Source organism: Medicago sativa, chromosome 6, assembly GCF_051527215.1.
Source record: "Medicago sativa cultivar Bolivia chromosome 6, Bolivia_mono, whole genome shotgun sequence".
NCBI classification, from domain to species: domain Eukaryota; kingdom Viridiplantae; phylum Streptophyta; class Magnoliopsida; order Fabales; family Fabaceae; genus Medicago; species Medicago sativa.
Window position 1 is genome coordinate 95,058,033 of NC_140754.1, and position 25,100 is coordinate 95,083,132.

General features: G+C 34.9%; 3 protein-coding genes and 1 long non-coding RNA gene across 5 annotated transcripts; 2 read left to right on the plus strand and 2 right to left on the minus strand.

The window, feature by feature from the left end:
* The first annotated feature begins 561 nt into the window (after positions 1-561).
* LOC146918453 (late embryogenesis abundant protein, group 2) lies at positions 562-3,991 on the plus strand. The gene is made up of 3 exons (XM_085720092.1): positions 562-1,334; positions 2,615-2,800; positions 3,457-3,991. The coding sequence occupies exons 1-3, from the start codon at positions 879-881 to the stop codon at positions 3,736-3,738; spliced, it is 924 nt and encodes a 307-aa protein (XP_085576218.1). The 5' UTR covers positions 562-878; the 3' UTR covers positions 3,739-3,991.
* Positions 3,992-5,962: 1,971 nt separating this feature from the next.
* On the minus strand, positions 5,963-11,112 carry LOC146918454 (RNA-binding protein-like protein). Its single transcript, XM_085720094.1, has 3 exons — positions 10,862-11,112; positions 7,126-7,426; positions 5,963-6,762 (listed from the first exon to the last, which is right to left on the minus strand). The coding sequence occupies exons 1-3, from the start codon at positions 11,067-11,069 to the stop codon at positions 6,138-6,140; spliced, it is 1,134 nt and encodes a 377-aa protein (XP_085576220.1). The 5' UTR covers positions 11,070-11,112; the 3' UTR covers positions 5,963-6,137.
* A 3,865-nt stretch (positions 11,113-14,977) lies between these two features.
* On the minus strand, positions 14,978-16,118 carry LOC146918455 (uncharacterized). Its single transcript, XR_015016209.1, has 2 exons — positions 15,584-16,118; positions 14,978-15,426 (listed from the first exon to the last, which is right to left on the minus strand). It is a non-coding gene; the product is annotated as an uncharacterized LOC146918455 (long non-coding RNA).
* A 580-nt stretch (positions 16,119-16,698) lies between these two features.
* Positions 16,699-24,585, plus strand: LOC146918456 (putative plastidic glucose transporter 2). Of its 2 annotated transcripts, none has more exons than XM_085720095.1 (14): positions 16,699-16,934; positions 18,554-18,686; positions 19,096-19,207; positions 19,319-19,386; positions 19,486-19,618; positions 20,515-20,614; positions 20,696-20,808; positions 20,891-20,984; positions 22,110-22,263; positions 22,392-22,535; positions 22,616-22,689; positions 23,188-23,276; positions 23,501-23,615; positions 23,959-24,585. In XM_085720095.1, exons 2-14 carry the CDS (start codon positions 18,593-18,595, stop codon positions 24,139-24,141), a joined length of 1,473 nt encoding a protein of 490 aa, XP_085576221.1. In that variant the 5' UTR covers positions 16,699-16,934; positions 18,554-18,592; the 3' UTR covers positions 24,142-24,585. The 2 variants fall into 2 exon arrangements, with proteins under 2 accessions (XP_085576221.1, XP_085576222.1); XM_085720096.1 differs by having other exon boundaries at positions 18,580-18,686.
* Positions 24,586-25,100: the final 515 nt, after the last annotated feature.

Genomic DNA, 25,100 nt, shown 5'->3' on the forward strand with positions numbered 1-25,100 from the left:
TTTTGCATCAAAATCGATCCGATCCGCACCACAAACACCTAAAGAGTGCGTTTGATCTATTAAAAAGTAAGTATTAGACATAACAACACAAGAAAGAAGAAGACATAACAAACTTTTATGATATTGAACAACATTTGATCTTATATCTATTAAAAAGTAGACGACTTGTATCTGAGACAAAAAATTGTAACATGATTAAATGAAAAACGAGAGTTTCAATTTTTGTCTTGTTTTTTTTTTTACCTCGAACTTGTTTATCCTTAGACCAGTTTTACAAATAAAAAACGAGTAAACCACCAAATTGGTCCTATCTTTGTAAGTTATTCTCAAATTAGTCTGATTCTATTGATATTTCAAATTAGTCTTTGTCTTTGTCAAAAACTTCTCAATTAGGTCATGTCTTTTATGTTTTTGTCCAATGACAAGGGACCCAATTAAAAAACTTTTAACAAAGACATAAAAATAATCTGAAATATCAATAAAGTTCGAGACTAATTTGAGATTCTATAGTTTACTCCATCAAAAACATACAAATGAAATTGTCTTGGTTCATTTTTTATCATATCAAACAACCCAATTCTTCACTCCACTTTCCCATGATCCCAATTCTTCACTTCCTCTTCAACTCCACTTCTCACCTCTCTTCATTCTGTCCAAATTCTCAAATCTCAATTCCTTCAAAACCCTAAACCCAACCCCTAATAAGGGTTATAAACAATTTCTCTAAATTCATCATTTCCTCCATCAAATACCAAATTCTCATCCCAACCCACAAAAATTCAAACCTAAAGCTTACATTTTTCTCATCTGGGCACCATTAAATTTTCCATCTTTAATCAATTCACAAACGTGCTTATTCACTTAATCACTTTTTCAACATGCACACAAAAACTGATTCTGATGTCACAAGCTTCGACCCATCATCACCAAGATCACAAAAACAAACTCCTTATTACGTTCAAAGTCCTTCAAGAGAATCTTCTCATGATGGTGATAAATCTTCAACAATGCAACCAAGTCCAATGGATTCACCTTCACATCAATCTTATGGTCACCATTCAAGAGCTTCTTCTTCTAGTAGAATCTCTGGTGGTTATAATAGCTCTTTTTTGGGTAAGAAAGTGAATAGAAAAGTGAATGATAAAGGGTGGATTGGATCTAAGGTGATTGAAGAAGAAAATGGTGGTTATGGTGATTTTGATCGTGATCGAAATGGAGTTTCGAGGAGGGTTCAGTTTTTCATTGCTGTTTGTGGGTTTGTTTTGGTTTTTAGTTTGTTTTGTTTGATCATTTGGGCTGCTAGCTTGCATTACAAACCTCAGCTCAGTGTCAAGGTATAAGAAACTTCCTTGCATTGGCTACTTGCTTCACGATTGTGTTTTAATTAAGGCTCTGCTTGGATAAATAACTTAATTAAGTGCTTATTATAAAAGTGTTTATGTATAAGCTATTGCTATAACAAAAGCTAAAACAAAGTCGAATTGTTTTCATGTAGCTATAAGTTGTTTTGATAAGCTATCTTGCAAAGCTTATAGAAATAGGCTGAAAACAGCTTATGGAAATGTGATAGACTGTTGCCATAAGCTTTCCCAAACAGTCTTAAAAGTGCTTATGTCAGTAGATAAATTCACATAAGTCAATCCATACAGTCCTAAATGGTAGACTTTTGGTATATAATAATAATTATAACTTGTCTAATTGTTTTTTTAATCAAAGGACGAACTTTTTGCTGTTTTTTTATTATAGTTAGAAGGAAACTATTATTTATGTTATTTAAGACATCCCTCTTATCTTGGATTTGGCATGATGTTTGAGACAGGAAAATATATGATCATTTGGTGTGATTCACTGATTTTTGTGACTGAACTTGATAGTTAAATTCATACTAGGAGATATTATGGTTCAGCAAAATGGATTTACTAATGTTGCTTATAGAGTATAGATTTGATGTCATTGTTCTGTTCAAGTGCATACATGGATTGACGGTGAATTTGGTAGAATCGTGACATGCCACATTGATTTTGAAAAAAAAGTTGCACTTTGGAGCTTCAAAGAGATTACAGTGTGATTGTGATTTTACCCAACTCTCAGTCAATCCAAACATGCACCTAGTGGTGTATCCTTTGCCTCGTGTACTTTATTTGGTAGTACAGTAGTAATACTGTAGTAAATAAAGCTTGAGCAAAATTTGCATAACCTGCTTCATGAGGGCGTTGTATGGTTTGTGAATATCCTGCCCAACTTTTTTGAAATTTCATTTTCCCTGCCATTTTTCGTGCTTAGCGTCGATACCTTGTTATGTTACAATCTTGCCAATCACGGGTCGCAAAAATAGAATTTTGTTCAAATTATTCTACGCAGCAGTGCTATAACATTAACGCTGCTATTTGACAACATTTTGTACATAGTTTATCACAGAACAATGGCGATTTGTTCAAATTCTGCTGCACTATAGTGCCACTATAGCTACTAGTTAACAAAACTGGTTTATCTATGTTATGTGAACAGTGGCATATTCAAATTTTCTGTATAAGAATGAAACTTTTAAGTATCATATATTTGTTGTTATTCATCTCTATGTTATATGTTATTTATAATGAATCACTTGTTGCAGAGTTTGACAGTACATAACTTCTACTTTGGAGAAGGGTCAGACGTCACTGGAGTTCCAACTAAGATGCTTACAGTGAATTGTTCAATGAGAATGTTAGTGCATAACCCTGCAACTTTCTTCGGCATTTATGTCAGCTCCAAGTCAGTGAATCTTATGTATTCTGATCTTACAGTTGCAACCGGCGAGGTAAGTATTCTAACAACAGCCAGTACTTGTTGATTTAGACACAATTTTGATGAAGTTCTCAAGAAGCAGTAATTGAAAACTAGTTTGTTCAAATTGACTTATTTGAGCTTATCTACCGACATGAGTACTTGAGAAACTGTTTGGGAGAACTTATGTCTGTAAGCTCACCAGGACAGCTTATATCTTATTTGAAAACAGTTTGATTTGATTTTATCTTTTGTTATAGAAATAACTTATACATAAGCATTTATTTGATAAGCGCTTATGCTATAAACGCTTAATTAAGCTGGTCATCCAAACAGGCCTAGAACTTTTTTGACGGACAGAATATAAATACATTCATTTTTAGACAGAAGATTAGAATAATTTTTTAACTGATTTTTTCAAACAATAACTTTTCTAATAAATTGAAATTAGCCTGTGTCTCAATTTTTTTAAAAGTTTTCTCTAACTTTTCCTAAACATCTATAAGTTTATCAAGACTTTTTTTGTAAATGTAAACTGATAGACTTACTTTAATTAAGAAGCTCCCATAAGTCAAAAGTGAGTTCAAAATTGGCCTTTGAAGGAGTGGCTTAAATGTAAAGAAGCAGCTTTTTGCTTCTGATGTCTGATGATGATCACCATTCTTACTGTCAAATTCCATGTTGCTGCAGTTGAAGAAATATCATCAACAGAGAAAGAGCCGCCGAACAGTGTCTGTCAATATACAAGGAAGCAAGGTTCCGTTGTATGGCGCTGGTGCAGATGTTGCTAGCTCGGTGAACAACGGTAAAGTATCGTTAACGCTTGTCTTTGAAGTTAAGTCGCGCGGAAATGTTGTAGGCAAGTTGGTGAGGACTAAGCACACACAGCGTGTCTCTTGCTCAATAGCCGTTGACCCCCACAACAACAAGTACATCAAACTTAAAGAGAATGAATGTAGATACAACATCTAAGTGGTTTTGGTTTAACAGTAACAAGTTTCCTGTGAGCTATTTCAGTTCATTCTACTGACTTGAGATATATTAAGGGTTTGCTTGGACTTTGTATTAACTTATTTGAGCTTAGTTATGACAATTAAGAGGGTGTTTAGGAGAGTTTATGAAAACAATTTATGATATGTCTATATGCTGTTTATAGTATATTTTTATAGAGGATACCATATGAAAACAAGTTATAGTTTATATAAAAAAAAATATATTTACTTTATTGTATTTTTGTTATAGAAATAGCTTATAAATAAGCATTTGTATCATAAGTTTATGCTAGTAGCGCTTATTTATGTTGTTTATCCAAACATGATCTAAAAGTGAAAGAAAATCTACTGGAGGTTCGTGAAACATATAGCCTGTTAGTTAACATTGAGCATGAAAATTCTCAATTTTAAATTTGATTTTGTGCTTGTGGGTGCTTTATTATATCTTAAAATTTCAAGTATTGGTGATGCACGTTTTTTCATTAAAATTTCTTCGAAAAAAGCCTCCTTACTTTCTTTTTAGACCAGAATAAAACTTAGGTTGTTCGATTTTTTGGACCGATCATGAGACTGATTTTCGCTGAAGTGCCTTCGTTGCTTAGGTCGTAGTTGAAAGTTCTTTGGCCCTCTCTAAGAGTGTGTTTTGTGGAGATAAAATGCATTCCTCCCCCACAAATTTAGTGTTGCTTAAGTAACTGGGTAGACGAAATCTGTGTCTGGGAATAGGTGTATTCACAATTACAACACCATGAAGCTACATGAGATCTAAAACATATACTAAACTATGATGGCTTTGTGATTATATCATTCCCACTTCAGATCCAAAACATGCACTAAACTCCGTCCTACTTTATGTCATGAAGTTGCATTTCAGATTCTTTCTTAAAACTTCGCAGAACTGTGCCATAGAATTCATATTCTGATTCTTGGAACTTCACTAACTGAATGTATGGTTTAGCGTTTGCCAATTATTTGTTGCATTAAGGCACTCCTGCCGTGAAAACACAGAAGCTAGACAATGTGAATTCAATCTAGAAATATGTCTAATGCCATAACTGACCATAAACCATGTTGTACTTCACTCTCAAGTTGTATTTCAGTTTCATGATATGAATATACATATATCTATTCTGGGGTACTCATCAAATTAAAGTTCAAAAAATTGTATCTATATTTGAGAATAATATAATAACCGAGTTAAAGTATGACTTGTGATCTTATGACAAATAAAATTACTTTCGAAGTTTATGGGTCCCTGTCTAAAATCAATTGTCCAAAATAAATTCCTTCTCACGTCAATTTTTTCCCATTCTTGCATCAACAATTTTTTTTTTTATTCTCGTTTTTGCTTTTGAATTCAAACTATAACTTGTGTTGTGTTGGGTGTTCTCTTGTGCGTAAATTCCTTCTCACGTCAATTTTTTCCCATTCTTGCATCAACAATTTTTTTTTTTATTCTCGTTTTTGCTTTTGAATTCAAACTATAACTTGTGTTGTGTTGGGTGTTCTCTTGTGCGAGATGAACTACCTTTGGTAATTTAATATTAAATGATTTAGGAAACCAACAAAAACGTACGAAACATGTGTTATGGCTTTAGTTGTTGCAAAGGGAGAAATTCAGCTCACATTCGTTGTAATTTGAATTCCAATCTAAAAAAATTCAGTTGAAATGTTACACGTGAATTTTATCATAAATTTTTAATGAAGTTTGTGGTTTCTCTCTAGAGGTGTCTTTCCTCTATCTAAATTTTTTGGGATTCTCAGAAATAGACCATATGATGCTTATAAAATACCAACATGTTGAGAGGATTGGTAAGATGACACTACCAACAAAAAAAACATAAATTGATTTATATGAGCATCCACATCCATCATACACATATGGATGAGTCCCGCTTGCTTTTATATATTATTTTACATCATTTCTCTCTACATACACGCTCGAGTTAGAGAACTCATCACAAAGCCAAATATCCATGTGACCCCGACATATGTGATTTGGTAACCAACTATGAACTCAATAAAGCAACCAATAATGGTGCTATAAAGTGTCTATTTAGAAGGCAGTTTGCTAACCCCAGAAATAAAATCGGACGTCCCTTTACGGCGCTACCGATTTGAGGGATAGCTGAACAATGGTGAGATAGCTGTGGAAATACTTTCACTTTTTCAAACAACAAACCAGAGGAAAATATTAGAAGGAATGAATAAAACCACCAATGTACCATGCATTTCAATACTATCAAAATGTTCTCCGATGGGTTAGCCCCATAATGAAGATTCATGAACTAACCTCTCAAACTCTACATAGCTCAATATCTAATAATGAAAGCTAAACATTACATCACAAAGTACATTTCATTAATTAATCACCTTCAGCTAATACATTCCTCCAATTCTGTCACGTCCACCACCACGCCTATCATCTCTTCCACCACGGTTCATGACCGGATCCCTTCGATAGTCTTTTGCTGGTGGGCCGCCTCTTATGGGAGAACGGCTTCTCTCTCTCACGTCGCGAGACCAACGATCACCGCCGCGATGAGGAGGAAGTGACGGCAAAAGAGGTGCAGGAGGTGACAGTGGCCTCCTCTCAAATCCTTTCCTTTCATTGGAGAAACCATCTCTACCACGATCTCTGTTGTCCCAGTCCAATGGAGGTGGCCTATCAAACTTACCTCTCCCCCTGTAGGCATCATCCATGTAATCCATACGCTCTCTATGAAGATGAGGATCTGGAAATCTACCTTCATGTCTGAGGGGTGGCAGAGCAGCAGGAGGTCCATAGTCTCTAAGGCCATCCCTTCCCATCAGACGAGGAGGAGGAGATCTGTAGCCATTCATAGGCCTTTCTGGGGAGCGGTCAAATGGAGGTCCAGGATAGCGTCTAGGAGGAGCATGAAGTGGTGGAGAACCCCTCCTAGGAGGACTTCCAGCAGCAGCAGGACGAGGCCTCTTACATTGGTTACAAAAGTCTCGCCTAGCAAAATTCAGATTACCACATCTGCAAGAAAGTAAAGCGAAAAACGATAAGATATGCTTGGAATGCACCACTGTTTAAACTTATGTTTACCAACCAGAATCCTAAATTTTAATTCAAGTAAACTGTCGGTGTAAGGATGTTTTACAGTCAGTCAATTGTACTAGTAAGATCATTAAAAATATGACTTTTATCATAACTATTTTAAAATTCGCACATCTGAACGATTTTGACTTGCTCAGTTTGAAATGTTCTACACTGACAGTGTATCAAAATCAAACTCAAATTTCAAAACTACCAAGCTAATTAGAAGACTGTTAAAAGGCAAAACGACAGGCAATTCCAATGAAAATGAAAACCTCGTCACAATTAGAGACTAGCACTTACAATGCATCAGGACACATCCAATCTCCCTCCCTAGGGCGCACATTGGGATTGTTTCTACCATGAAGGCCTTCCCCTCTTCCATGTCTATGACCGTAGCCAGGTCCATCAAAAGCTCTACCAAATGGCCTGCCACCTGGTCTACCTCGAGCATATGGGTGTGGAGGGTCTCGATATCTGCCAAAATCTCTCCCGCCACCAAATCCACGGTTTCGCGGAAAGTGATTATAATCAGAAGCGAAGCGATGATCAGCATCTCTACGGTGGTGAACAGGAGACGAGGAACCTGCACGGAATCTATATCCTGGGAAAACAAAGGCATTAAAATTTAGTATTGCAAACTACGGTAGGCCCAAAACATTGTGATAATGCAACTTCCATATAATCAGTTTAACATTACAAATGAAGTTTACCAGCGTATAGGGAACTAAAAAGGTGAAGAGTGCAGGAAGTTTACATAACAGTAACACCTTCAATAATTCAATGTCTTATACCAAAAACCTGATCCATATTACCATGATAAAAAAGGCTCTCTATGAGCAAGTATTTCCACTAACATAAAAGTTACCTCCTGTATAATCTTGATCGCAATTCTTTCTGTCTGAATGTTATACCATAGACCCTTATATAGTTAATTATACAACCACTAACCTAAGCATCTGAAATATTAAATCCATAATCAAGTTTTGGAGTCAAGATTAAGAGCTAATTTCTAAAAAAATCTAATCCCACAAGATAAAGTATAGACCAATGTCATATCACCATCTAGAAAGCAATCAAACTCCTGATCCCACAATCAGAATATACACCACAAGAAAATAACCCGCAAAAACCACCCCCGAAGCGCAACAAATCCAGATGTTTAATACCCTGCTCCCGTCAATAACTTGTTAGCAGCAAGCCGAGCAAAATAATGGCCCAGGCACAAAAAACCCATTGAAGCCATGTAAAATTATCCCGGCAATCACCCTTCTTCTGGAATAAACTGTGTCCCCAGATAACTTCAAAACAGGAGAAAGAATTCAGGCATGGAGAAGTGCATCAGTTCATTGTTAGAAGGTCTACCGCGTCAAATTATCAATGGTCCCAGTTAATGCATTGATATTAAAATTGGTAAGGATTCAGCTGAAGCTAAACAGCCACATGATAACAGAAGTTCCTAAATTACTACTCTGAAATCAGTGTTCCATGTTGTAAAGAAATAACCATCTGATATTCCTCTAATTAACCAACCAAAGAAGAAAAAACCACAGAAACTAAAATGACAACCACCGTCCAAAACAAGCATTGCAAGGAATATACCACAAGTAAACCATATACATGTAGCTGAAATTGAAATAACCAGAAGCTGAATAACAAAAAAACCACATATAACCCATGACACCATGAACTTTTTCATCAGTAAATATTATCTTTCCACAAAGTCAAGGCAGCTTCACACACCCACACATTTCTTGTAGCAGAACCTACATACACTAACCAAATATCGGATATACCCTACAAATCCTGTAACCACGTTGATGTTTTAGCGTATTTGCCCATGCAATACCATGTATGGCAATAATAACTTCAAATTGTACCCCAAATTCCATTAAACTTGACTCTGTCTTTAACTCCACAAAAACCCAAAACCCAAACCAAACATACACCCACGACCCTGCAAAATGATAACCCATGCAGCAGATATTGTGCTGCAAACCCACCCACATGTTCATGCAGAACGGACAATTTCCATTATTCAACACTTATTAACACTTCCTCAAGCTGAGTTCAAAGCAACATGCCTTCCTCAAAGCCCAAAAACTTGAGGCAGCATCAGAGCTGTAACACACAAATTCAAAATTTACTCATTGTTGACACTCCATAATCGTTAGGGCATCCATATGTGTGTTATGCACGAAATGAATAGACAGCAGGCCTAACAAAACCGACATCCATATACATAATATCAGTAAAAAAAATCAATTAAAAGGCATCATGATGCCATATATCCAATCATAGAGGGATCCAATGATAACCAAGACCCATGGTAGATCTCTTATGAGTAATCTTACTTTGCATTTGCAAGAGACAAGGTATTAAAAAATAACTAATAATTCCTGAGTAATACCAAGACCAACACCATCCATTAGCAGGAAAAAAAATAAAGGGGAATTTTCACCTAACCCGCAAACAAACTGAATACAACAAATTCAACGACTCAATTCTACTTCAAAACCATGCTTTCACTTATTTGAACATAAAAAAAAAGTCATGGACCATATTTCGATTTTCACAGCAACAACGAAGATAAAAGTCATTTAAATTGATCCATCAATTTGTTGTCATCAACGAACAACGTATGACCTCGAACTATTGGTGTTAGCAGTAGTCAAGTTGAAATTTCAATCAAATCCAATGCTAATAAATTACACGTAAAAATATATCATTTCAATTGTTCTGACATATGTCATCATCACCCAATAGAGAATGTCCCGAAACTATTAGTATTAGCAGAGTCAAGTTTATATTTCAATCAAATCCAATTCTAATTACACGCAACAAAAAGAAAACAACAAAGACATTAACAGCTAATAACATTGTTCATAAGTAGTTTTCAGCTTTATTTTAACAAATTCTCCAAAATAGCTTATGAAAACAGCTTATAGCCTATACCAAAACCAATTTAACTTTACTTTATCTTTTGCTTTAGAAATAGGTATATGTAAGCACTTCATCATGATAACCGTGTGTGTTATAAGTTTCAAAAAAATTGTTTATCCAAACTTGTTTTTGTGTTTTAGATGCCGCAAGAAAAAACAAACAAACAAACAAACAAAATCTAAAACTTCATACCTCAACCTCTTAAAACAGCAACAACAACAAAGATATAAACCAAACAACATAGCAAATAATTACTAATTTGTATCATTTGAATCATTTCTCTACGTTCTCAACTCCTAACCTAGTGTTGTCAATTGCGGTTTCTAACCTAGTGTTGTCAATTGCGGTTCGCGAAAAATAGCGGTTTTTCCAAACTCCACATCTTAACAATAAAATAGTGGTTTGTTCAAACTCCAATCCGTAACGATAACAATAGTGATTTGTTCAAACTCCGCTATAGCAATTAGCAACTATTTTACAACAGTTTACTAACCTAACACCGGACACTACATTGACACACGTCCACTAAAATAATAATTTGCAAAAATGACATAATTGAATGTAATCACATGTGTCCGTATCGTGTCAGTATTGAAAAATTGTCAATACCAGACACCGAGTAGCTTACATAAAAGTAACAAACAAATCCAGTATATTATTCAAAATTCCAAAATAAAAAAATTGAAAAAAATGACATAATTGAATATAATCACATGTATATGTGTGGTGGTCAACACCAAACACGTCTGCAATCAGAAGTGTCGGTACTACAAAGCAAAAGATTAACAAATCACACTAACAAACAAATCCAGTATATTATTCCAAATTCTGAAATTAAAAGATTGAAAACCTAATTTGAGAAAAATTTGAGAAAATGAAATTGAATGTAATCACATATGTGTGTGTAATGTTAAACACCAAACACACCTTCAATCAGAGGTGTCAGAAAACTAACAAATCAAACTAAGAAACAAATCCAGTATATAATTCAAAATTCATAAATCAAACAAAATTCAAAAAACCTAATTCGATAACAACAAACACAAACAAATTACAACAACGAAGAGAAAATCTAGAAAAGGAACGAATTACAAACCAGCGTCGTCGGAATAGCGATCAGAGCGAGAATAATTGACGGGAGGAGGATCACGGCGGAGTTCGCCAGGTTCGTAATCATTGGAATGAGCAGCAGCACCGGGAGGTGAATTTTCGGTGAGGGAAGGACGGACAACGAGGCTGCTTAAGAGAGGTTGGTGGTGGTGATGGTGAGATGGTGGTGATTGAGATGGTGATGTTGAAGACATGATTAGAAAAAGAGAAGAAGAAGATTGGTGGTGAATTTGTTTTGTTTGAGATCCCGGTGAGAGGTGTTTATAAAACCCTACACCGTGTGCAATGAAATGAATACTATTTTTATTTTTTTTATTTTTATCTTTTTTATTGATAAAAATTATAGAGGTTTGTAAAGTTTTTTTTTTGAGGGAGATGGCTTGATTTTTTATCTTCAATGCTCTTTATTAAAAGGCTAATGTTAACTTGTGCCGCACATGTTAAGATACTCATTATAGAAATACACATATTAAAAGGCGTGAATTCAACTTTTTAAAAGTTGTTATATTGTGTTTTCCAATGCAAAATTGTTCTATTTAGGTTGCTTAACATGTGCCCTAAGGGCACAAGTTAACATGACCCTTATTAAAATTATTATTCTACTAACAATTTAATTTTTCGTCTGTCCTCGTGAGTTTAACTCAGTTGGCATGGACAATACATAAAAGGAAAATGTTAACTTGTGCCCTTAAGGCACAAGATAAGGAACCAAACATAGTAACTTTTTGTTGGAATGTGTGCATTCAATTTAATTTTTGAATTTATAATAAATAGAATGCACAAAATTTGAAGGAATATTTCTACTTTTAGGTTTCTTATCTTGTGCCCTAAGGGCACAAGTTAACATGACCCTACATAAAAATATGTAAGGTCAGCGGTTCAAATCACAACCACCATAACCACCATAAAAAAAATTAATTTTTCGTTTTGTTAAAAAATCTTTATTTTGTTCGCTTAGCTCAGTTGGTATGGACGATGCATAAAATATGCAAGGTTCGGGGTTCAAACCCCGACCACCACAAAAAAAAAACTTTATTTTTCGTACAATATTATTTACATTTCCAATTTTTTTTGTTAAATTCCATAATAATATAAACAATTCCGCTGTAATAAAATCAAATATTCATTTGTTTAATTATATTAATATTATATTCGTCCTCATGAGCGTAGCTCAGTTGGTAGGACAATTCATATTATATATATGGTATGAGGTTCAAACCCCATCCACTACAAAAAAATATTTATATTATATTCTACATTAGGGTTGGGAATAGGCCAGGTCGGCCTACAGTGGCCTACGGCCTGGCCTGTTTAGTAGATAGGTCTAGGCTTAGGCTTTTTAGATAGCCTGTTTAGTTAAATAAGTCAGGCTCAGGCTTCCAGAAAAGTCTGTTACGCCTAATAGGCCGCCTATTAATACCTATTTATTATAAAAAAAATATATTAAAATAATTCCATACAATAAAAATATAAACACCTTTTTCTCTATCTATTAGTCCCTTAATAGACTTTGATGTTATAGGCTTTTTAAGTAGACTTTAATCTAGTTAAAATTTACTTGCAGTGAAATAGGCTTTTAAGTAGGATTTAATGCATGTTTAGCCTATTTAGTAGGCCAAACGACTATTTGTTGACTTTAATGTAAAGTATGCCTGGAAGTAGGCTTTCAGGCCAGTCCACGCTTTTAAATAGGTCTGGCCAAGCCAAGAAAAACGGCCTATGATAGGCCATAGACTAGGCTTAGACTTGTAAATTTTTTTGTAGGCCAAGCTCAGGCCTATCAAAGTCTGACCTGTCTTGGCCTATTCCCACCCTTATTCCACATACAATAAAATAAATATAGTTAAGCACTGTAAAAATGTGAAAAGACGAGTATGTTACTTTATGACGATAGTAATCCATACCAATATTTATTTTTTTAAGAAGTAATCTATACCAAAATATTAATAAAATACATCATTTTTTGGGCTTTTACATTCACTTATAAATAAGTCCGCTCAAATTGACACAGAAAGAATCGAACATGTGTAAGTCCGCTCAAATTGACACAGAAAGAATCGAACATGTGTTCTTGTGAATGAGTACACACTAAGTTTCAATGACCATGAGACCTTGACGGTTATAATTGATTGTTTAACTGAAGAGAAAATAATTATATTAACAACGTATGTAAATTAATGGGGCGTTTGTTTCAGCTTTAAAAAAAATTGAGGTTAAAAGAATCTAGAGATTTTTTTTTTTTGAGTTTTTTAAAAAAATCTAAAGCTATTTTCGTTTGCCTACTACCCATAAAAATCTATTTAAAAAAAAGAGTTTTTACATGTACATGTGTTACCTCCTTGTTGTTGAAAAAAATCGATTTTGAGAAAAGCTAATCCTATTGTTAATCTGGTTCCATCATCTTGAGCGTGAAATGGCTCAGTTGGTTATAGTTGTCCTGGGACAATCCCTATTGTTAATCTGGTGATTTTTTCAACCACTACTTCATAATATTATGTGGCTACACAATCATGGTTAACCTTCTTTAACTTACTTGTAGAAGCATTATTGATTTCAAACTATGAAGGTGTTTTCGAGCTATTTAAGACTTATCAATGTGCTGTTACATATGATACACGTAATTTGTTAAAAATAAGGCTTTGAATTCATTTTGTTATCGTAGGTTTTATTGTCATGAAAAAGAATCACATCTATGCCAACAAATGTTGACTCTGCTTGTAAATATTTGCAAGGACATGAATTTAACCATGAAAAGCGGGCACTTTGATGATACGTAAGTACTTTTGTTAACAGTAACCGAACTTTCCAGTCTAAGGTAATTCTAGCAAGCTTTACTGAAAAGATTAAAAAGTGTCTTTTTTGACTTTTACTTTCTTATTTTAGCTTCCTTAACCAGTGCTCCGGGGGCACTTGTTAACATCAGGGCCGTCCCTAAGAATTCGGAGGCTCGGCTCTGGGAATGAAAAGAGGCCAGTGATAAAATCAAAACGTATTTTTTTTAAAAGAGCAATGTTCTATTTATATTTTTTAAAAAATAAATACAAGGTGCCGTATATATGCAGTACACCCAAAGGTGAAAATGACTATCGTATACATGAGGAACCCCCACCTAACACCAAAAGCAAGAGGACCTGATTCTAATAGGCCTAAAAGGCTAAAACAAGAGGACAGAAAATGGCTGGGGGTATTAAAAAAAAATTGGAGGACAGTAGTACTAGTGGGTATTAAAATAAAATTTGAGACCCATGGCTGGGGGAGGCCCAGCTCGGTTGAGCTGTTTGCACCTCCCCAGGGCTGACCCTGGTTAACATTTTCCTAATCTTAAAATGAAGGTGTTTTCGTTTCACATCCATGCACATGATGTAAAAACTCAATCAATAAATAACAGTATGTTTATTAAAGTGTTAATAGTAAAGAAAAGGCTAAAATGCACTTTTGGCCCCCTATGTTTGGCTCCGTAGCAATTTTGGCCCCCTATTAAAAAAACAACTTTCCAACCCCCCAACTTCACCCCCTTTTGCAACTCAGTGGCCCCCTCCTATTTTGACTCGGTCGGCCCTTAGATGGACGACATGTGGCATATAATAAATTAAAATTAAAAAAAACTAATTAATTATTTACATAATTAAATAAATATAAAAAAAGAATTAAAAAATTGGAAAAGGTGTTGTGGATCCAACAACATCACAGTGAGGAGTTTGAGAAAATTGCTGTTCACACATTTGAGAAGGCTGGGACACACATGTAAAATACGTTTTTGCCCCCTCGGCAGTTAACTACCGAGAAACTTAAAACCGGCTGCAGTTAACTGCCGAGGAATCAAAAAATTTGGCACTGTTCATCTTCTCCTCCTCTCAAACGTCATGATGCTTTGAATGACCAGAAAGGATGACTGGACTACACAAAAGTCATGATGCTTTGCCCAATTGAAATTGTTTTTATCATTCAATTTTGTTGTACATACAGGATCTGGGTGGAAATCAAATTAACTTTTTCTTATTCGGTTAAAAATGTATTTTGACTACAATTTTGTTGTACATACAGGATCTGGGTGGAAATCAAATTAACTTTTTGAATTCATAATACTAAAAAACTCTAATCCTTTCCCCAAATTTCAATTAGCATAAATAACCATGACCATAACAAAACAATGATGCAATAACGGATTTATGACTGTCGGTGTTACACCTGAATGCATAAATTTCAATTTGCGTTTTTGAGAGAAAGAGGAGATGAACAGTGCCAAATTTTCTGATTCCTCGGCAGTTAACTGCAGCCGGTTTTGAAATCCTCGGTAGTTAACTACCGAGGGGGCAAAAACGTATTTTACATGTGTGTCCCAGCCTTCTCAAATGTGTGAACAGCAATTTTCGGAGTTTGAAGCTCACATCTACAAGTAACAGTTTGGCTACTGCTGTTCCATCTCTGAACTTCATCATCCATGCGAGCAAAACCTTGTTGCATGGTGTTGTTCCACTCCAAATTTTCTTGTGCTTCGTTGATTTCTTCCTTCACAATTTCATGAAGTCTCTCTTTACACATAGTAGCAACCTGAAAAAATTAACAGTAACCACTCATTCACCGCAATTAAACACAGATTCTCAAAAAAAACTTCCAAAACTCTTAGATCTGAAAACAAACATCACGAAAAAATAAACAAAAAAAACGAAGGACCGGCTCAATGTGCTCCTGCCTCCTTCTTCTCTACCTCCAAGCTCGGTTTGATTCTGTCATCAAAAGGAAGGACTGGTTCGGCTGCTGACTTTAAAACAAACAAAAAACACTCCTCTGCTACGACCTCAATTTCTTCTTCTCCTTTGAACTCGATTTCGATTCTGGACAGGATCCGTTTGAAACTGCAACGTGATGTTACAATCTTTTGAAATGAGCTTCGAGCTTTGTGTTGGCACGGTTCCCTCTCTTCCCGTTCACAAATTCGGTTCAGCCTATGGTGGAGCCTTGTGCTTTGTGTATTGCTTCACTCTTCCATTTTTGATTTCAGAACTGTTGGAGTTCATTTGTATACAAATCGAGTTTATGTGATGTTGAGGGTAGTGGATTTGGACACTTGAAGTGTTGTTTGATTGGATCCGAGAAAGGAAAAAGTGATGCTGGAATTTTATGAATTCGATTGATCTTCTTGATGAAGATTTGAGAAAAAGTGTGGGAAGTATGTTGGGTTTGGATATAGTCCGATGAAGATGAAGATGAATGATACCAGCAACATGAAGATGAAGATGTTTGATTCTCCTTTTTTTTTTTTATTTCTTTTTTCATATTTATTTAATTATGTAAATAATTAATTGGTTTTTTTTTAAATTTTAATTTATTATATGACACGTGGCGACCATCTAAGGGCCAACCGAGTCAAAATTGAAGGGGGCCACCGAGTTGCAAAAGGGGTGAAATTGGGGGGCTGAAAAGTTGTTTTTTTTAATAGGGGACCAAAATTGCTACGGGGCCAAACTTAAGGGGCTAAAAGTGCATTTTAGCCTAAAGAAAATGAAACAAGATTTAAATCTAAGATTCCATTGAGACCATTGGTCATTATTTGGTCTTATGGTGGTCCCACGTTGACCAATAGGAAACTAACACGTTTTAAGACCTCTCACCTTCATTTTCACAGCATACGACAAAAAAGAGACACATGTCCTCGTCTTAGACGAACCGTGTCCCACCATTCACTAAATTATTAATTAATCACCTTTGTCCAAAAATATTCACATTATTAATTTATCAAATAAAAATAAAAAAACGTAACGAATAGTGTTACTTTTTGATACACGAGTGGCATTAAAAAGATCTCGCTCCTTCTTTCTTTTTACCCTCGCAAACCAACAACCATCATATTCATCACTCATCAATCGGTACCAGATTCTTCTCTTTTCACATTTCCTTCAAAAACCAGCAATAACACCTCCTCGCGCACGTTAGCACCTTCCCCTTCGTTTTTCTCCGTCGTTTATCAATAACCGCTTCCGTTTCACCACCTTCTCTCTCATTCCGTTTCATCGAAAACAAAGAGAGCTCTGTGATAGATCGGAGCTCTCTGTTCATTGGTACGTAATCATTACAAACTATTTTTTTCATTTCATTTTCTTTATAGCACCGATACTTCTGATCAAAGACGTATCTGGTGTCTGGCACATGTTTGCATCCGACACATGTGATTATATTCAATTAATTTATTATCTATTTTCTCATATTACCACCGATACTTCTGATCAAAGATGTGTCATGTAGTTACATGTATTGATATCTGTGTCAGTGCTTCATAGATTATTTTCCTTTGTGATTTTTTTCTTCTTTCTATTTCTCTGTTTTAGTGATCTCGATTTAGTTCGTTTTCTTTTTCGATTTGGTTAAACAAGTTTTCATAGATTCGGTTTTTATTTAATTTTTTACGTTTCTCTCTCTCTCTCTCTCTCTCTCTCTCTCTCTCTCTCTCTCTCTCTCTCGTTATTTTGGTTGCTTAGAGAAACAGAGGAATTTGATATCTTCAGTGTGTTCACACTGGAGTAGTGGAAATCTGAATTGTTATTTTATATATTTATTTTAAAATAAAGCAAGAAATGAAGTTTGTTATTGGATTTGGATTTGTTTGAACCGATTGATTTGCAGAGTAATGGTATTTCTTGTGTTACTGTGAATTTGTGATTCATTTTCGGCGATTTTGTATAGATTAGTAGGGATAAGGTTATGATAATGTTAGAATCTGAATCCGATTCTGATTCTGATTCTGATGATGTGAGAATTGTGAAGTACTATAGTTTATAGGTTATTGTTGTTGGCATATCGCGTTTTTGAGTGCTTGAAACTTTTCTAGCTAGTTTCGCTTTGGTAGAATGCATTTATGTGTTTAGGTATGTTTGGATAAACTTATTTGAGCTTATTTACTGGCATAATCACTTGTGACATTGTTTGAAAGAACTTATGAAAACAAATCATGACATGTTTATAAGCTATTTTCAGTTTATTTCTATAAGCTCTCCAAGATAGTTTATGTGAATAGCTATATGAAAAGAAATTTGACTTTAAGTTATCTTGTGTTATAGAAAAAGCTTATTCATAAGTGCATATGCTATAAGCTGCAAAATAAGCTGTTTATCCAAACATGGTCTTACGTAGGGTTAGGGTGAGAATATTCTCAAGACACCTCTAGTTCTGATACGCAGTTGTTCCTGCACTGAATCACTGTAAAAAAATTAAAAATACGAAGTGACATGCAAGAAGGTGCCATGATTTTAGTGGGAATAATAGCTCTGCTATTAGAGGATTATTTTGTGTGTTTTTGTGTGTGGTACATATTGAGTTACATTGAGCTTCGAGTTTTTATAGATCATAGTTCGTTAAGATTTTAAATTTGTTCCTTGTATGTTGTATAGATAGCCCTGCCTCCAGAATTGGGAGAGGATTGTTTGAAAGGCTGATGAAACACTGTATTTAATTAAAATCAAGAAATATATCTTGGTTCTCAGAGAAAGAAGATAGATATATTTAGGAGCTTAGGTTGTTTTTTAATTTGACTTCCTACAGGATAGGCAATATTGTTAGTGTCTCATAAGACATTGGTGTATTTAACTTTGATTTTTTTTTCTTTTCTTTTCAGTTTGCTGATATTTCTTGTAACCTATTAGTTATATTGTTCTCTACACTCACATGAACCGAATCTTTTCAGTAAAACTGATTTGGGCAAGCTGTCAGGTGAAATTTTGGCATGTGGGGGCATCACCGTGAAAATTCTATTATGTACAAACGCACTCCTTCAAAAGATAATCCAAATATGGAAGAAGACGTGGAAGAAAACTTAGGTATCTCTTCATTTAACATTTACAAATGTACTTCAGATTACATGACGTCTTTTAACTCGTTTCTCTTCGTTGTGAAATATTGCATCTAACCTGAACCTGAATACACCCTCATGGAAATAACCTACCTCTGAAATCATTGCCACTTTTTCAGCATAATCCTTTCAACGTTTTATTATTCAGAAAAAGCAAGTCATCTAATTTTGCTTTTGTTAGTTTCATAGTTTCATCTAATCTGGCTTTCATAGTTTTATTTATATGTTATTGCTCTTGTCTCTATTATTGATAGTTTGCAATCGACTGCAGTGCTGAATCTAATAACTGAAAAGTGTCTTTTTCGTGATGTAATGCATATTTTTGATTATTTCTTCAACCATGGTAAATACTAATCACGTTTTTATATGTCTGATAGATCTTTTGGACAACTTCATTGATAAGGAAACCACAAATCCTTCATGGAAGCTTTCTTTACCACATGTACTTGTGGCAACTATTACTTCATTCCTATTTGGATACCATCTCGGGTTTGTGCTTCCTTAGTTTCTATTTCTCCATGCCATCTCTTGGTTTTATGGCTTTAATTGAGAATTCTTTAAATACTTCAGTTTTGATCCTTTGATTTTTGGGTTCTACAGAGTTGTTAATGAACCACTGGAGAGCATTTCTGTGGATCTTGGATTCAATGGAAATACCTTGGCAGAAGGTGAAAAATAAGATTCCAAAACCTGTATTTCGTTTGATACTATCATGTTATAACTAAATTTCTTAATTAGATTTTTTTTGGGGTTGATTTCAAATGAAGGTCTGGTGGTGAGCATATGTCTTGGTGGTGCATTGTTTGGATGTTTACTGAGTGGCTGGATTGCTGATGCGGTGGGGCGACGCAGGGCTTTCCAGTTGTGTGCTTTGCCAATGATAATTGGTGCTGCAATGAGGTTATACTTCCAGATTCAATATACATTGTTTGATTCATTCTTTTTTGTGAGGAATAAATGAGAATTCTCTTTGCAACTTTTCTTAGATTTTACATTGTTTTTAGTGTTGACGTTCTATTAGTTAATTTTAAAATTTGAATTTATACATAATTAGTATTAGTCTTTGAGGTTCTTTCTATTGATAAAGCAAGTTTGTCCTTGTCAATTTCATGCTACTATAGTACAGCTAAGATATGTCAATATCTATTATCCATGTGATCAACAGAACTAGTAAGGTTAACAATGTTCTATGAATTTATTCATGTGCTAGTACTCAGTTTTATTTGTTAACTTTCTAGTTTAAAGGTTGATCTCTTAGCTACTGTGGAAGCATAGAATACATCATTTATGTGTCCTATAATGTTATACCATCTTTTTACTTCTTTCTCCCTCATTGCTCGTGCACCTCATTTTCGATTTGCCATCTTATGGTTTCCACTGGGGGCTCTTCTCCCATTATGATATTTTCACGCTACCTTGTAAGTTTTAGAAAAGAATATATATATATTTCATCTTTCATACATTCTTAAGTATATCCTAATGATAATGTTATAACAACAGAGAAAATCACCCATTTTACGAGTTTCGAAATCATAGGTGAAAAGGGTATTCTGTTAGCTGACCCTTAGGTTTGATTTTAGGGTGCGCGACTTAGATTTCGTCATGGAAGTTAGTGTATATATATTATACTAGAGTCAGTATGCTTTTCAAGTTGCTTTTGCCGAAACATCTGACCCCTGTATGTATTTCTTTTCAGTTTGGTCAGCGAAAGTTTTTACATTTTAGTGTTTTACCTCTATGTTTTCACGCATAAGTTTTTATGGCTAATTATCTCATTCGAAATTCTGAACATTCAGTGCAGCAACAAACAACTTGTTTGGCATGCTTGTAGGAAGGTTATTTGTTGGAACTGGCCTGGGCTTGGGCCCTCCTGTTGCTGCTCTCTATGTGACAGAGGTATGTAAATGGTTGCCTCTGTTTTACTGGCAAAGATAAAAGTGTAGTGGTTATTCATGTGATTGCTATCTTGAATGATAGGTTTCTCCTGCTTTTGTGCGTGGTACCTATGGGGCATTAATCCAGATTGCAACATGCTTTGGTATATTGGGATCGTTATTTATTGGAATCCCTGTCAAAGAAATTTCTGGATGGTATGATATATATCTTAAAGTCATATAATGTGATATTTATACTTCATCTTTTTTAAAATATGCCCTGAATTTGTTAACTCAGGTGGCGGGTTTGTTTCTGGGTATCTACCATACCTGCAGCTGTACTTGCTCTGGCTATGATCTTCTGTGCAGAGAGTCCACATTGGTTATACAAGGTTGACACCTAACGCTATTTCATCTTGAACATCATCTCTTATTGTCATTATATATATAACTTATTGTCATTATATTTATAACTTGCTATATTTACGAACATAAAGTAAGCGTAGCAGAAATGAGGATGTTGCGTTGGATGTGTGGTAAGACTAGATGGGATAGAATTAGAAATGATGACATTAGAGAGAGAGTTGGGGTAGCACCTATAGTAGAAAAGATGGTAGAAACTAGACTCAGGTGGTTTGTGCATGTAGAGAGAAGACCTGTGGATTTTGTAGTTAGGAGAGTAGTTCAGATGGATGGGAGTCAGATAACTAGAGGTAGGGGTAGACCTAGAGAAACTATTAGGAAGGATCTAGAGGTAAATGAGTTGGAGAAAGACATGGTTTTTGATAGAAATTAGAATACTATGGCGTCGTTTGATTCATATAGCCGACCCTACTTAGTGGGATAAGGCTTGGTTGTTGCTCTATACTTGTTTGATTATCTTGAAATCTCTATGTTAATGAAGCTGTTAGTTCGGTGAAGTGCTCTCTATGTCTTTTTACATTTACATTTAAGTGCAAGCTTCATTATCTTGTAATCTAGTGCAATGATCAAATACACCAGAAAGTAAAAAGCCCTAAAGATTTTTTTATGCTGCATATTTAACCCACCCATGCTGATTTTTTGTAGCTAGTTTCTTTCTAGTGATGACAGTTAGAAATCAAAATGAAGTGATATCAAATGCAAATTGTTGTCCTACACTCTTTGGTTTACTTACTTTATTCCTTCCCCTCTCCCCAACCATGTCCGCTTCTTTTAATCTCACCATATTTAGCCGTCATAAAAAACAACGAGAAGTTTTCATAGTGTTTATAGTTCTTGAAGGCTTCTACTCACTTCTATGCATATCCTCATTTCCCATCTTAATAGAAGACAGTAGGAATAGTTTCAACAGTTAACATATTCTCAAGTCTCTTTCTAGCCTTCTTTGCCATGATTTGCAATAGTTCTTGGTTCTTATTAATTAGCAAGGCAGTGTGTAGTGCATGAAAGTTTCTTATCATAAGTTTTCATCCCTGCCTCTCTTCAACTCCTCATACTTTGATAGTCCTTGATCACTTTTCTCTGTTGTAATACAGCAAGGAAGAACTGCTGAAGCAGAAGCTGAGTTTGAAAGACTTCTGGGTGTATCCGAAGCAAAATTTGCGATGTCACAGTTATCCAAGGTAGATAGAGGAGAAGATACTGACACTGTGAAGTTATCTGAATTGCTTCATGGTCATCATTCTAAAGGTATATAATTTTTTATGTCCATCTCTAGGATATTTGTGTCGTTGTGTGTATATGTCATATTCGTTAGCTTGTCACTAGTTTCTTTAGGTATCCAAAAGTCAATTTGTATTCACAAGTTCGTTTTGCAGTTGTTTTTATTGGATCAACCCTATTTGCTTTACAACAGCTATCTGGTATAAACGCTGTGTTTTATTTCTCTTCAACTGTTTTTAAAAGTGCTGGAGTGCCATCGGATTTTGCAAACGTCTGCATAGGAGTTGCGAATTTGACAGGTACGGTTTCATGTTCATTCTGACAGTATTGAGTTGTTCAATTCTCAAATGCTAATATTTTTTTTTCCCGCTTTCCTTAGGATCTATCATTTCGACGGGTTTGATGGATAAACTTGGAAGGAAGGTTCTACTCTTTTGGAGTTTCTTGGGCATGGTAAATTATGCATAGATATTTTTTCCTTTAATAGTCCAGTTGTAGCATATTATCATATTAAGGGCGACTTTCACACACATCAAAATATGCATGTCAGGGACAAGTTATCATTTTTCAAGTCATGGCTTGGTGTTTATTGTAAAACATGAAAAATATGAATGACTGTATTATCATTTTTATAATGAATATCTACAACTATATATGAGACATAATTATAATTCCTCATGATTAGGAGCAAAACAGTAACAGCTAAACTATCTATAGAAACTATATCTAATAATGGAGGAAAATAAATAAATGAGGGGACTATAGTTTGGATTGTCAACCAACGCAAGCACACAGCTATGCATAACTGTGGGAAATTCCCTTTGTTGTGTTAGTGTCCCTTTGTTGTGTTGGTGTTTTAATTATTTTTTGTTATTATTTTTTTTTAAAAAGATCAATATATGGTCTTTAATCAGAAAACTCTTTTAAGGATATATTTTTTGTACGTTATAGGCGATATCAATGATCATTCAAGCCACAGGAGCAAGTACACTTCTACCAACTGCAGGAGCTCTGTACCTATCTGTTGGTGGCATGCTACTGTAAGTATGCTGTTACTATGAATACGGATCTTGATTCTTGACAGATGCAGCTGTAGTGAAGATTATGAGTAAAACTAAATTCATATTTCTAAAAATAATGACTTGACATTTTCTTTGCTGGAGAGAAGTTTCTTCTACTAACGAATTAATGTCACTAGTAGATGATGTTTCAAAAGAGAATTATTGAGGATGTTTTCCACTAATTTTTTTCTTCTTTCACGCAGGTTTGTCTTTACATTTGCTCTCGGAGCTGGCCCAGTTCCGGGTCTACTTCTAACAGAAATCTTTCCCAGTCGAATCAGAGCCAAAGCCATGGCATTCTGTATGTCAGTTCATTGGGTAATTTCCTTCTGCTTACTTATAATTTCTGCTGCGTCCTATTACAAATTGGTTATAGTCTCTGTAGTAACGATACTTCTGATCAAAAGTTTGTCTGGTGTCCGACATGTGTCGGTGTCCAACGCTGACACATGTGATGTGATACATTCCGTTAGTTCATTTTTTTCCTTCAAATTATTAACAATACGGTGTCTAGTGCCCGTAATTTGCTGCACACCATTTAGTCTAGATGAGTTTGATAGGTTCTGTTGTATGGTTTTAATTTAATCTCTTATATTCCAGAACTTTACCATGGTTAAATTAAGAAATGAAGCCTTCTAAAGTTTATTGCAATCTTGTACAGGTCATTAACTTCTTTGTTGGATTACTGTTCTTGCATTTACTTGAGAAACTTGGTCCTCAACTGCTTTACTCAATGTTCGCCACATTCTGCTTCATGGCAGTAATTTTTGTAAAAAGAAATGTGGTGGAAACCAAAGGGAAATCACTTCAAGAAATTGAAATCGCACTTCTTCCCCAGGAATAGAGCTTCTTACTGAGTTCAATCAACTGCAATAATTTTGCATAATTTGGGCTATCATAGTTTCAGCTATGGTCATATACGCCTTTTGTCCATTTTGGTGTACCTTAATAGTACAAGGAGAAACTCAAGGTAGGAACTATGTATTGTTTAAGTGTAACATAGTACAAATAGGTTTAGTATATTGATACTACTACTACTAGCATCTCATGTTGGGGTTCAGTGATTCCATTTCCATGGATAGAGAAATCTGTACAACGAGAAAAATAATGGGGGAAATTCATGTTTTCCATAATATTTGTCAACACGTAACGTATGTATTATGTAATATAGTATTTTGCTAGGATTGTAATGGCTTGTATTTTGTCTTCAAAATGTTACTTTAAATTCTTGAAAACAATGTAATTCTCCAAGTATTATTGAGCTTATTCACTAGAGTAAACAACAAAATCTATTGGTAATCAAAACCACATTATTTGGTGAAGTGGTAGCTCCTCTCTCAGTTCCTTACAAAGATTTTCATAGTTATTGTCAAGTCACAATTCCATTTCGTATTTCAAGCAGCAATTTCTCAAATAATTCTAAGGAGAAATATTACTAATTTTCAAGAATGTAAGGCTTTGTTTGCGAGTTTGGAGGGGAAGGGAGTGGAAGGCTTGAGAAAAAAGGAATAAGTAAATGGATGAAATAGAGGAAAATGGGAGAGGAGAGCTTTGGGGGGTTAACTTTTCTTCATATTTTGAAAGATTTCTCTATTTTTCCTCATATTTTGCACCCCTCAAAGCCTTTCCTTTCCTTCCCCTCCAAACTCCCAAACAAAGCCTAAAAATACTCTTTAGATTATTCTTGTGGTCTTTTAAAACAAATATACATGATGCTATCAGTTGGCCTTTATTCTCAACTCCAGGAAACTGAGAAAAAACCAGAGTCAACATAGAGAAATTTGTATGTAGATAATATATATC

Coding starts and splice junctions, on each gene's coding strand:
- LOC146918454 (XM_085720094.1), bottom strand. CDS start 11,069: ATGTCTTCAACATCACCATCTCAATCACCACCATCTCACCATCACCAC. Junction 7,427..10,861: donor TCGCTATTCCGACGACGCTG/GTTTGTAATTCG, acceptor TTGTTTTCCCAG/GATATAGATTCCGTGCAGGT. Junction 6,763..7,125: donor TGGATGTGTCCTGATGCATT/GTAAGTGCTAGT, acceptor ACTTTCTTGCAG/ATGTGGTAATCTGAATTTTG.
- LOC146918453 (XM_085720092.1), top strand. CDS start 879: ATGCACACAAAAACTGATTCTGATGTCACAAGCTTCGACCCATCATCA. Junction 1,335..2,614: donor AACCTCAGCTCAGTGTCAAG/GTATAAGAAACT, acceptor CACTTGTTGCAG/AGTTTGACAGTACATAACTT. Junction 2,801..3,456: donor TTACAGTTGCAACCGGCGAG/GTAAGTATTCTA, acceptor ATGTTGCTGCAG/TTGAAGAAATATCATCAACA.
- LOC146918456 (XM_085720095.1), top strand. CDS start 18,593: ATGTGGGGGCATCACCGTGAAAATTCTATTATGTACAAACGCACTCCT. Junction 20,985..22,109: donor GTCCACATTGGTTATACAAG/GTTGACACCTAA, acceptor GTTGTAATACAG/CAAGGAAGAACTGCTGAAGC. Junction 22,536..22,615: donor AGGAGTTGCGAATTTGACAG/GTACGGTTTCAT, acceptor CGCTTTCCTTAG/GATCTATCATTTCGACGGGT.